Genomic DNA, 13,614 nt, shown 5'->3' with positions numbered 1-13,614 from the left:
GTCAGGCACAGCAGAGGGAAGGAGCAAGAGATGGATGGGACGGAGGGATGGTGAGCAGAGGGAAGGAACAGAAGATGGATGGGACTGGGAGGGGTGGGGAGCAGAGGGAAGGAGCAAGAGATGGATGGGACTGGGAGGGGTGGGGAGCAGAGGGAAGGAGCAAGAGATGGATGGGACTGGGAGGGTGGGGAGCAGAGGGAAGCCTACTGGAAAGAAGACACTGCATAAAACAGAAGACACTGGGATCAAAGCGAATAGAAAAACTACATGATCAGACAACAAAGGTAAATAAAAGTTTATTTTATTCATAATTTATTAATTGAAATGTCAGCTTTTTGAAATGTGCATCTGTGATATTTTGCCTGTAAATTTCATTTCCTTCCTCCATATTAGCATATTCATTTGCATATGTATATATGCAAATGATATGCTAATATGCTCCGCCCATTTTTTTTGCCCCCCCAAATGAAACAGTCAAACTACGCCTATGGTTCTTCGGTAACTTGGCACGCAACAGGCTACAACTCACTTCGCAACAGTATCTAAACAGGCTTGAAAGCGCGAGAGATCAGGAGCGTCATACAATATATAGTAAATTAACAGATGTAATCACATAATAGTATGCACTCACCCCAAGAACCTGAATTACTATAACTAAAGGGCTTAAAGATATTAATTAAAGTAGGGAGGGTATAGAACCTTGTAGAATACCATAGGGGAGAGAATACGACAGGAATTTGAAGTTCCTTTACAGACAACATTGCAAAAAAAGTGAACCACTGTAGAACCATACCTGCAATTCCGAGAGTCTTCAGCATGTGCCATTAGCAGAGAGTGGTTTATTGTATCAAAGGCCACTGTCAGGCAGCCAACTCTGGAACGCAATACCTCGACACATCCGAACAACCAATGAACATCTACCCTTCCAAAAGCTGCTGAAAACTTACCTCTTCAAACAAACCTACCCAAACAACCCAACTTAATTCACCTCTTCAAACAAGCCTACCCAAACAACCCAACTTAATTCTCGAACCTAATCCACACCACTAGCACTACCCTACTCCAATCCTCTCCCCCATGTCTCTTCCTATTGTCCTACTCTCTATAACTGGGTTATCTCTGTGATACTTCGTACCATACTTTGTATTATCTCTGTGATACTTTGTACCATTGGAGCCGACGCTGTGGGTGCTTGAGAACCCCCAATATTGAGGAAATTCCTTGTACCTGTCCAGGGAAGGGTTATTTCCATTGGGCTTAGCACTCCCATTAATTTTGAAAAGTTGGCTCCTATGCTTTGTACCATACCTTGTAAGCCGCACTGAACCTGCTATCGAGCGGGAAAGAACGGGGTATAAATGCTATAAATTAATTAATTATTAACAAGAGTATTAAAGTCTCTTTCTAATTTGGCATCATCCTCACTCAGGGGCCCTTTTACTAAGCCATGGCAAAAGTGGCCCGCGGCAATGTGACCGCGTCTTTTGGGCATGCGCTGGGCCAGTTTTTACCACGTCCTGGAAAAAGGACCTTTTTTTAAGGGGCCGGAAAAAGGACGTTCGTGGATAAGCAACTGCATGAAAGCTATCCATTTTTCCATTGGTTTTGAGGGGAAAACTAAGATTAGAAATAGGGCAATAAACTAAATTTATTCTGTCAAAAGCCTGAGCTCTAAAGAGTTTACAAAAACTGAATTGTAATATTTAAAAAATACAAAAAAAACCCAAACTGATTTAATATAGGTGCCCTGACGCCACACGGTGAAAATCTATTTTATAATAACCCAGATACCGTTATAGACTGCTAGTGTAACCCAGTGCAACTTACATGAGCTCCTGCAGTTACACTAGCTATAAACCCAAATGCAACAAGAGCATGCATAATTTTATAGTATTCTGTAAGTTGTGCTTGTGAGTGGCAACCTCTCCCATCTGCCACCTGTGAACCACATTTATACGCTATGCTATATATGCGTGCCTTTACATAAGTGCGTGCCTTTACATAAGTGTCTCTGCTGCTACTTACACGTGTTAGGGACCAAATTCTATATATGGTGCCGAAAAAATCGGTACTGAAAAAAAACATGCGTTTAGCTCTATTCTATAAAACTTGCCTAAAGTTAAGCACAGTTTATAGAATGCACATAGCGCCCGTCCCCATAGCGCCCTAAAATTTAGGCACAACTATTTACACCAACAAAAACCTGCTGTAAATACCCGCACCTAACTTAGGCATGGATCAGGTGTATTCTAAAGCAGTGTTCATAAATTTTAGGTGTGCCCATGTCCCCTTTTTAGATCTGCACAGTAGAATTTACACAGAGCACTTTATAGAATACACTTAGCAAGATGTGCATGTAAACAAACTTGCCTTGAGTTTAACTAACCATCAAATTATCCCAACTGACTCTGTACCAGGAATCTTGTTGTCATCGTATATCTGCTTTTGGTCCCTCAGCTATATGGTAAGCCATATTGTAGAAAATCTTTAGCATCATATCTATGTTAGTTGAATGTTCTAATGCATGCTTATTAGGTGTATCATTAGTATTATGCTAACACTGTATTATATCTCTGGTATTTGCATTCCAGTGCTGTTAAATGTGTATATTTTTTATACTGTTTCACGGTAGTTTTATTATTAGGTTTCAATTTACTGTTTAAGTTTACTGTATTTACATTTGTTCTTGATTATTTAACTATTGTTATGTTAACAAAATTATAAGTTTTATGTTAAACTGTTTCTACTGTACACTGCCTTGGATGAATCTCTTCATAAAGGCGGCCGCTTTCCTTTTCTAGAATATGCACCACTAAGGTGCACTGTTATACAGTTACCCCCTAGGTTCAGTGAAGAGATTTGTGGTATGCACTGTCTGGCTTTAATATGCCCTCTTTTTGTCTTTGTTACAGGGTCTTGTTACCAATGTAACTTTAGGCAATGATACTCTCAGTTACTGGCGGATCTTCCCCTTGGACATAGACAGCGCAGTGCTCTATGGTCTGCAGAACCAAAGCCCTGCCTCACAACCGCTCAGCGACACACAGCTTCTGGCACCTGCCTTCTATGTGGGCAGCTTTTCAATTCCAACTGGGATTCCAGACTTGCCCCAGGACAGCTTCATCAAATTCACTGGCTGGACCAAGGTATGGCCTGTGCATGTTTTGTAGCATCACCTTTTGCTGAATGAGAGAGTTGTGGAAATAATTGGCTCTAAGGTGCATAAGATACTCTTCATGTATATTTGAAGGGAGGGCAGGGGAAACCCAAAATCTATGCCTGCAGGTGGGAAGAGCAGTTTTTAAAAAAGGAAGGGGGATGGGGTTTGATATAGTAGAACATAGTAACATAATGAATGACGGCAGGTAAAGACCTGAGCGGTCCATCCAGTCTGCCCAACAAGATGAACTCATTTTAAATGGTATGCACTACTTTAAATGTGTACCCGAGTTTGATTTGTCCGTGCCTTTCTCAGGGCACAGACCGTAAAAGTCTGCCCAACACTGTTCCTGTACTAAACGTTCTCCAAGGACAAGCAGGCTGCTTGTTCTCACGATTGGGTTGACGTCCACGGCAGCCCCTCAAACCGAAGTAAAAATCTCACGGGAGGTCCCGCACGCAGGGCACGCCCACCGCACATGCGCAGCCGTCTTCCCGCCCGTGCACGACTGTTCTCGCTCAGTTTTTTGTTTTCCGCACTGGAGAGAGACGCGTCTTCGTTCCTCTCCGTGTCAACCCCGGAAAACCGGTTTGCGGCCTAGTCCATGCTTTTACTTTTCTTTTTTTCTTGTTGTTGCGCGTTCGCGCCCTTTTATTTAAAAAAAAAAAAAGATTTGTTTTTCCTTCCCCTCGTCGAGTTTAGTCGCGGGGTCGCCTCGTCGTGGTCTTGTGGCTGCGCGGCCGTTTATTTCTTTCTTTTTCTGGTGTACTTTTCACCGCCACCATCGACGATTTTGATCTCGCTGACGCAATTTTTCCGTGTCTGTTCTCGAAGGTCCCGAGCGGATTCAAAAAGTGTGGTCGGTGCGGCCGGCAGATCTCGCAGACCGATCCTCACACTTGGTGCCTCCAGTGCCTTGGCCCGGAGCATAATTCCAAGGCGTGCACCTTGTGTCTCGGCTTGCGGAAGCGGACGCAGGTGGCGAGGCAAGTTCTTCGGGATCGTCTTTTTGGAACTTGCGCCAGCCCTTCGACTTCGACGGCATCGGTGTCGACGGCCGGGTCTTCGGCGCCGACTATGGCATCGACCTCAGGAGCACAGGTTCCCTTGGCCCGACGACCTGACGGCGACGGTGAGCGGCCGTGTGGGCAGTCCGCCCCGGCCAATCCCGCTGCTCAGGGCCATTGGGACCAAACCCTGTCGGATCCGATCCCTAGAGGCCGTGGAGACTCCACCTCCTCCTCGTCTATGCCGCGGAGCGCCGATGATGGACATCGGAAGAAAGCTGCCAAGAAGCACCGTCATCAGTCGCCCACAGCGCATGGGACTGGCAGCTCCGGGACGTTGAGAGAAGACTCGACCCCCCAGGAAGTGGCAGCGCCGGGAGGAGCGCTCCCCCTCTGTCAAAGAGGTGTCGATGCGCAGGTCGTCGGGTACCCCGGTACCATCTCCTAGACCCGAGCAGCTTCCAGCACCGACGCCCGCACCGGTCCCCTGCCTCTCCAGACAGCGGGCCTAGACGAGTGCCTCCGAGCCATCCTTCCGGGGATCCTGGAAGGGCTGATGCGCCAGGCCTTGCCGGCACCGGGGGTGCATGTGCCCTCGGTGCCGTTGATGGAGGCGCCGGTGGGCTGTGGTTCGGTGATGAGGTCTTCGGCGCCGCTTGCGGCACCGGTGTCGATCGTCATTCAGGTGGAATCCTCATCGACGTTGATGGAGGGAGCTTCGTCCCCGCCGGCGCGGGAGTCCACCTCTCGACACCCTTATCGAGGACGTGGTTCCTCGCAGTCGAGACGGGCCCGGTTGCGGTCTGAGCTGAGAGAGCTCATGTCCGACACCGAGGAGGAGGCCTCGTGGGGGGAGGAGGAGGACCCCAGATATTTCTCCTCCGAGGAGTCTGTGGGCCTTCCCTCCGACCCCACACCTTCACCGGAGAGGAAGCTCTCTCCCCCTGAGAGCCTCTCCTTCCCCTCTTTTGTTCAGGACATGTCTATCAGCATTCCCTTCCCAGTGGTTACTGTGGATGAGCTGAGGGCGGAGATGCTTGAAGTCCTCGACTATCCATCACCACCTAGAGAGTCTTCCACGGTACCGTTGCACAATGTCCTCAAAGAGACACTGCTTCGGAACTGGTTGAAGCCATTATCTAATCCCACCATTCCCAAGAAAGCGGAGTCCCAATACAGAATCCATTCAGACCCGGAGTTGATGCGGCCTCAACTGCCTCATGACTCAGCGGTCGTGGACTCTGCTTTCAAGAGAGCACGGAGTTCGAGAGATACCACCTCGGCACCCCCAGGGTGGGAGTCTCGCACTCTGGACTCGTTTGGGAGGAAGGCCTACCATTCTTCCATGCTCGTGACCAGAATACGATCATACCAGCTCTACACGAGCATCCACATGCGGAACAATGTGCGGCAACTGGCGGACCTGGTTGACAAGCTCCCCCCTGAGCAGTCCAGGCCCTTTCAGGAGGTGGTCAGGCAGCTGAAGGCGTGCAGAAAATTCCTGTCCAGGGGTATCTATGACACCTGTGATGTGGCATTCAGAGCTGCGGCCCAAGGTATAGTGATGCGCAGACTCTCCTGGCTGTTTGCCTCTGACCTGGACCTTTTGGCCCCGTCAGATCTGGTTCCCTCTTCTTCTGGAGTTGTCCTCCGAAGAACCGTGGAGATTGGAGTGTTTTCCGACTCTCATTTCGCAGAATGACGGAGTGCTTCTGCACCCCAACCTTCAGTCTCTGGCTCTCACGGCCTGGATGTTGAAGGCGTAGATTTTGCTTCATTGGGTCTGTCTGAGGGAGTCTCCCGTGTCTTGTTTGCCTCTAGAAAGGATTCCACTAAAAAGAGTTACTTTTTCAAGTGGAGGAGGTTTGTCGTTTGGTGTGAGAGCAAGGCCCTAGAACCTCGTTCTTGTCCTGCACAGAACCTGCTTGAATACCTTCTACACTTATCAGAGTCTGGTCTCAAGAGCAACTCAGTAAGGAATCACCTTAGTGCAATTAGTGCTTACCATTATCGTGTAGAGGGTAAAGCCATCTCTGGAGAGCCTTTAGTCGTTCGATTCATGAGAGGCTTGCTTTTGTCAAAGCCCCCTGTCAAGCCTCCTGCAGTGTCATGGGATCTCAACGTCGTCCTCACCCAGCTGATGAAACCTCCTTTTGAGCCACTGAATTCATGCCATCTGAAGTACTTGACCTGGAAGGTCATTTTCTTGGTGGCAGTTACTTCAGCTCGTAGAGTCAGTGAGCTTCAAGCCCTGGTAGCCCATGCTCCTTATACTAAATTTCATCATAACAGAGTAGTCCTCCGCACTCACCCTAAGTTCCTGCCAAAGGTGTTGTCGGAGTTCCATCTTAACCAGTCAATTGTCTTGCCAACATTCTTTCCCAGACCGCATACCTGCCCTGCTGAACGTCAGTTGCACACATTGGACTGTAAGCGAGCGTTGGCCTTCTATCTGGAGCGGACACAGCCCCACAGACAGTCTGCCCAATTGTTTGTTTCTTTCGACCCCTATAGGAAGGGGGTTGCTGTCGGGAAACGCACCATCTCCAATTGGCTAGCAGATTGCATTTCCTTCACTTACACCCAGGCTGGGCTGGCTCTTGAGGGTCATGTCACAGCTCATAGTGTTAGAGCCATGGCAGCGTCGATGGCCCACTTGAAGTCAGCCACTATTGAAGAGATTTGCAAGGCTGCGACGTGGTCATTGGTCCACAAATTCACATCACATTACTGCCTCCAGCAGGATACCCGACGCGACAGTCGGTTCGGGCAGTCGGTGCTGCAGAATCTGTTTGGGGTTTGAATCCAACTCCACCCTCCAGGACCCGATTTTATTCTGTTGAGGCTGCACTCTCAGTTAGTTGTTCTTCGTAGGCCAATTTCTGTTATGCCCTCGCCGTTGCGAGGTTCAATTGACCTGGTTTCTTGTTTTGAGTGAGTCTGAGAGCTAGGGTTACCCCAGTCATGAGAACAAGCAGCCTGCTTGTCCTCGGAGAAAGCGAATGATACATATCTGTAGCAGGTGTTCTCCGAGGACCGCAGGCTGATTGTTCTCACCTACCCTCCCTCCTCCCCTTTGGAGTTGCGTTTTTTCCTCAATTCTTTGCTTGTCATTCAACTGAGCGGGAACAGTCGCGCACGGGCGGGAAGACGGCCTCGCATGCGCGGTGGGCGTGTCCTGCGTGCAGGACCTCCCGCAAGATTTTTACTCCGGTTTGAGGGGCTGCCGTGGACGTCAACCCAGTCGTGAGAACAATCAGCCTGCTGTCCTCGGAGAACACCTGCTACAGGTATGTATCATTCGCTTTCTGAAGCTAACGTCGAAGCCCCCTAAAATTTACAATCCAGCCCATCCATATCTATTCAGCCATGGTCAGGGCACAGACCATAGAAGTCCGCCCAGCATTTTACTCTCCAATTACGGGCATCGCCACCCAATCTCCGCTAAGATTCCGTAGATCCATTTCTTCTAAACAGGATTCCTTTATGTTTATCCCACGCATGTTTGAATTCCATTACCGTTGTCATCTCCACCACCTCCCGCGGGAGGGCATTCCACGTATCTACCACCCTTTCCATGAAAAAATACTTCCTGACATTACTCCTGAGTCTGCCCCCCTCCAACCTCAATTCATGTCCTCTAGTTCTACCACCTTCCCGTGTTCGGAAAAGGTTAATTTGCGGATTAATACCTTTCAAATATTTGAACATCTGTATCGCATCACCCCTGTCTCTCCTTTCCTCCAAGGTATACATGTTCAGGTCGGCAAGTCTCTCCTCACATGGTTTGCAACGCAATTCCCATACCATTTTCGTAGCTTTTCTTTGCACTGCTTCCAGTCTGTTTACATCTTTAGCAAGATACGGCCTCCAAAACTGAACTCAATACTCCAAGTGGGGCCTCATCAACGACTTGTAGAGGGGCATCAATACCTCCTTTCTTCTGCTGGTTATACCCCTCTCTATGCAGCCTAGCATCCTTCTGTCCACGGCCATCGCCTTGTCACAGTGTTTCTTCACCTTCAGATCCTCAGACACCGACACCCCAAGGTCTCGCTCCAATTTTTAAAAAAATGTTACCTGTGTAACATCAGAGGGAAATGCTTAATCTTCTGTGGGATGAAAAATATACACTGGGAAATAATGTGGGTGCTTTTGTGTGTGCCTGTAGAGGTGAGGGGAAGGGTGGGGGCAGCGGACACCAACTGTGAACAAGTTGGCTATGTTCTCTCATATGGGGGGGGGGGGGCAGTTTTCAGTGGGGCCTTTTCCCTTTGCAAATTGCCCTTTCTCTAAGTAGCGCATTCAAAACTGTGTTGTGGAACTTTCAGCAAATTTCATCATGTATTTCAAACTACTTGGACTGGCTTGATGAGTCGGTGGTAGTGCTGTGTACTGCCCTTCGGGGGACTTGCATTACACTCCTTGCTCACAGCTCCTGAGGGAAAGTGAACCTCCGAGCAGTGGTGATGCCTAGTGGCCAGATTCAGGACCCTTGGACTGTTGCTCCAGTGAATGAGCTGAGGTATATATAAATAACATAAAAAACTCCATGGGTGGTTGTGAATGAATTTTCATGGCATTACATAAGTACATAAGTATTGCCATACTGGGAAAGACGAAAGGTCCATCAAGCCCAGCATCCTGTTTCTAACAGTGTCCAGTCCAGGTCACAAATACCTGGCAAGATCCCAAAAAAGTACAAAACATTTTATACTGCTTATCCCAGAAATAGTGGATTTTCCCCAAGTCCATTGTCTATGGACTTTTCCTTTAGGAAGCCGTCCAAACCTTTTTTTTAAACTCCGCTAAGCTAACTGCCTTTACCACATTCTCTGGCAACGAATTCCAGAGTTTAATTACACGTTGAGAGAAGAAAACCTTTCTCCGATTCGTTTTAAATTTACTACATTGTAGCTTCATCGCATGCCCCCTAGTCCTAGTATTTTTGGAAAGTGTAAACAGACACTTCACATCTACCCGTTCCACTCCACTCATTATTTTATAGACCTCTATCATAGCTCCCCTCAGCTGCCTTTTCTCCAAGCTGAAGAGCCCTAGCCGCTTTAGCCTTTCCTCATAGGGAAGTGGTCCCATCCCCTTTATCATTTTCGTCTCCCTTCTCTGCACCTTTTCTAATTCCACTATATCTTTTTTGAGATGCGGCGACCAGAATTGAACACAATGTTCGAGGTGCGGTCGCACCGTGGAGCAATACAAAGGCATTATAACATCCTCATTTCCATTCCTTTCCTAATAATACCTAATATTCTATTTGCTTTCTTAGCTGCAGCAGCACACTGAGCAGAAGGTTTCAACGTATCATCAACGACGACACCTAGATCCCTTTCTTGGTCCGTGACTCCTAACGTGGAACCTTGCATGACGTAGCTATGATTCGGGTTCCTCCTTCCCACATGCATCACTTTGCACTTGCTCACATTAAACATCATCTGCCATTTAGACGCCCAGTCTCGTAAGGTCCTCTTGTTATTTTTCACAATCCTCCCGCAATTTAACGACTTTGAATAACTTTGTGCCATCAGCAAATTTAATTACCTCACTAGTTACTCCCATCTCTAGATCATTTATAAATATGTTAAAAAGCAGCGGTCCCAGCACAGACCCCTGGGGAACCCCACTAACTACCCTTCTCCATTGAGAATCCTGACTATTTAACCCTACTCTCTGTTTTCTATCTTTTAACCAGTTTTTAATCCACAATAGAACACTACTTCCTATCCCATGACTCTCCAACTTCCTCTGGAGTCTTTCATGAGGTACTTTGTCAAACGCTTTCTGAAAATCCAGATACACAATATCAACCTGCTCCCCTTTATCCACAAGTTTATTCACCCCTTTAAAGAAATGTAGTAGATTGGTGAGGCAAGATTTCCCTTCACTAAATCCATGTTGACTTTGTGTCATTAATCCATGCTTTTGAATATGCTCTGTAATTTTGTTCTTAGTAATAGTCTCTACCATTTTGCCCGGCACCGACGTCAGACTCACCGGTCTATAATTTCCCAGGTCTCCTCTGGAACCTTTTTAAAAAATCGGTGTTACATTGGCCACCCTCCAATCTTTCAGTACCACGCTCGATTTTAAGGATAAATTACATATTACAATAGCTCCGCAAGCTCATCCCAGTACTCTGGGATGAATACCATCCGGCCCAGGAGATTTGCTACTCTTCAGTTTGTAGAACTGCCCCATTACATTCTCCAGGTTTACAGAGAATTCATTAAGTTTCTCCGACTTGTCAGCTTCGAATACCATTTCTGGCACCGGTATCCCAAATCTTCCTCGGTGAAGACCGAAGCAAAGAATTCATTTAATCTCTCTGCTACGGCTTTGCTTTCCCTGATCGCTACTTTTACTCCTCAGTCATCTAGCGGTTCAACCGATTCTACTACTACTACTTAACATTTCTAAAGCGCTACTAGGGTTACGCAGCGCTGTACAGTTTAATAAAGAAGGACAGTCCCTGCTCAAAAGAGCTTACAATCTAAGGACAAAATGTACAGACAATCAAATTGGGCAGTCTAGATTTCCTGAAGAGAGATATAATGGTTAGGTGCCGTAGGTGACATTGAAGAGGTGGGCTTTGAGCAGGGATTTGAAGATGGGCAGGGAGGGGGGCTTGGCGTATGGGCTTGGGAAGTTTATTCCAAGCATAGGGGGAGGCGAGGCAGAAAGGGCGGAGCCTGGAGTTGGCGGTGGTGGAGAAGGGTACAGAGAGGAGGGATTTGTCCTGTGAGCGGAGGTTGCGGGTAGGAGCATAAGGGGAGATAAGGGTAGAGAGGTAATGAGGGGCTGCAGATTGAGTGCATTTGTAGGTTAGTAGGAGAAGCTTGAATTGTATGCGGTACCTGATCGGAAGCCAGTGAAGTGACTTGAGGAGAGGGGAGATATGAGCATATCGGTCCAGGCGGCAGATAAGACGTGCAGCAGAGTTCTGAACAGATTGAAGGGGGGATAGATGGCTGAGTGGGAGGCCGGTGAGGAGTTGCCGGCTTCCTGCTTTTAATATACCTAAAAAAAAATTTACTATATGTTTTTGCCTCCAACGCAATCTTTTTTTTCGAAGTCCCTCTTAGCCTTCCTTATGAGCACTTTGCATTTGACTTGACATTCCTTATGCTGTTTCTTATTATTATCAGCCGGTTCCTACCATTTTCTGAAGGATTTTCTTTTAGTTTTAATAGCTTCCTTCACCTCACGTTTTAACCATGCCGGCTGTCATTTGGTCTTCCATCCTCCCAGCACTGGTACTAGATGAGCTGGTGCTATTTGAGCCTAAGGGAATTGTTGGTTTCAGAAGAAAAATGTGCTCAGATTCTTTTTCACCTTTCTCTCACTGAGGATGGAAACAGTGTTTTCTCTTGTGCTTTGTACTGTGTATGCTGCTTCTACTGAAGGCAGCATGGCATCAAGAAGTATTGTATGCAGCAAGTCTTTTTTTGGGAGGTCTCTGTTAGTCAGACTGCACACAGATTGTGTTTAGGTGTTAGGTAGGAAATTAATGTTTGAAGGGTGAGCAGGACAGACTTTGAAACAGTGTAGAAATGATGAGTCCTATGAACAGAGCATACTGATTATGGCATATGTCACCAAGTGCAACCCACAAGTGAGTCAAATAATAAATTAAAAAGATGAATGAAACTTTATAGAAGGAACAAGATCTCGGGAGTGGTCCAGATTCTCATACAAGAGAAGCCCGGCAGACATTACAAGGTACAATCATCAGTCAAAAATAATCTCCATTCTACAACTTCAATAAATATTGTACACATATCAACAAATTTTCCGTGTGCAAGCAATTGTTGGCTGGTACACAGTGTGTCTGTATACGGGAAGCTTTTCAAAGTTTTGTTAAGTTCCTGTGTCTCTTGTTTTTGGTGTTTTTCACCCAGTAGACTTGTCTTTTTCAAGTCAAAAGGTGTTTACCCCCACTTGATGACTATTTTCTTTGGATACTGATACCACCATTAGACTCATGATGCAGGCATTTCTTTCTTTTTTTTTTTTTTTTTTAACTGTTTTTATTAGCAGGAGAAATGCATCATAAACATAATTGCGCACCACAGGATCACATCTCTCATTTAACCGTATATATTGTTTATTTACACCTTATGTGTGTGTAAACAAAGAAACTGACACCTATTATAAAGAAGAATAATCAAAATATTTTTATTTTTTTCAACTGTCCTCCGTTGGACAGAGGCAGCATGAGAACATCACACTGGAAGCAAAGTCTACTTACAGAATATATTTTTAGCAATAATACAGAGATAGCAGTAATACAGAGATATATGCTTGCTTTGCTTTGCTTAAGATACATATCTTCTCCTCAGTTTAAATACACTTACATTCATACTGCACCCAATGTGTGCACGTCAGCAACCCTTTTCTTTGAAGCTTGTTCTTACATTTCTTATCTACAAATGTCTGCAAGCAACATTCTTTCTGCTACCTTTACACAGCCTCCCTGTCTCTGTTTCACACCAGGCTGCTCAAGGTTGATTCTATGACTCCCTCATTGTTTTCACAGGTTTGTGACTCATAGGTCTTTTGCCTTAATACTTGCACTTCACTGACCATAGGAACTTTATACTGTTCAACTGTTTCTCATTATATTTATGCAGCATGTTTATTATTATTAACAATATACAGTAATATATCAAGAACAATAACACGAGTGCGATATTGTGAGATAATGAACTTCTAATACAAGCAACCAGCTGACTGTGATACCTCCAGAACCAGTTAAAATATAACATATCCATCAAGCACTCTCCTTTTTCATTTTTAAAGTGCTTCTCCTACCCTCCACCCTTCCACCTTCCCTCCCCCCTCCCTCTCTATCTCCTTCCCTCCCATTCCTCCCTTCCTTCTCCCTCCATTCCCATCCCTCCCTTCGTTCTCCCTCCCATCCCCTGAGGCTGATCATGTCGGGTCTGATTAATAAAGTACAGTCGAGATGCCCCATATCTTGAAGGCTCCTTGGTTGTTTACGTTCGCTGTTGCGCCTTTGGGTTCCCTTTCTTCTGTGTATGTCACAGTGAGCCATTGGACCGCTACTGGTGAACGGCAGCAGCAGACGAACCACCCAACGATGGACTGGAACTGAAAAAACTGGACTGAACCGGCAGAACTGAAACAGACTAGAAGTGCAAAAGCACACAGGCAAATACAAAGAAACAGTACTTGGCTAGGCAATAACAGGCTACAGAAAAGCAGAGCTTGGCTAGGCAGTAAAGCTAGAAGAGAGACACTCAAATGGGCCGCAAGGCTGAACTGGAACCTGTGCACACCAGAGCCTTCTCATACAGGCCACAAGGCCGAACTGGAACCCAAGCACAATAGCAAAATGCAAAAGAGAAGGCACATACACACAGGCAGAGGATTAACAAGAAAGAACAAACACAAGAAGGCTGAACACAC

General features: G+C 46.3%; 1 protein-coding gene across 1 annotated transcript in view; it reads left to right on the top strand.

Annotated features, from left to right (window-relative positions):
• The window catches only part of LOC115473996 (beta-galactosidase-like), a 330,129-nt gene that overhangs the window by 291,309 nt on the left and 25,206 nt on the right, over positions 1-13,614 (top strand). The window contains 1 exon segment of the mRNA XM_030209251.1: positions 2,913-3,146. Within this exon segment, the coding sequence (XP_030065111.1) occupies positions 2,913-3,146 (234 nt within the window).

Source organism: Microcaecilia unicolor, chromosome 1 (assembly GCF_901765095.1).
Source record: "Microcaecilia unicolor chromosome 1, aMicUni1.1, whole genome shotgun sequence".
In the NCBI taxonomy this organism is placed as follows: domain Eukaryota; kingdom Metazoa; phylum Chordata; class Amphibia; order Gymnophiona; family Siphonopidae; genus Microcaecilia; species Microcaecilia unicolor.
Note: the sequence above shows the minus strand (reverse complement) of the source record. Positions and strands in the feature narration are given on the sequence as shown.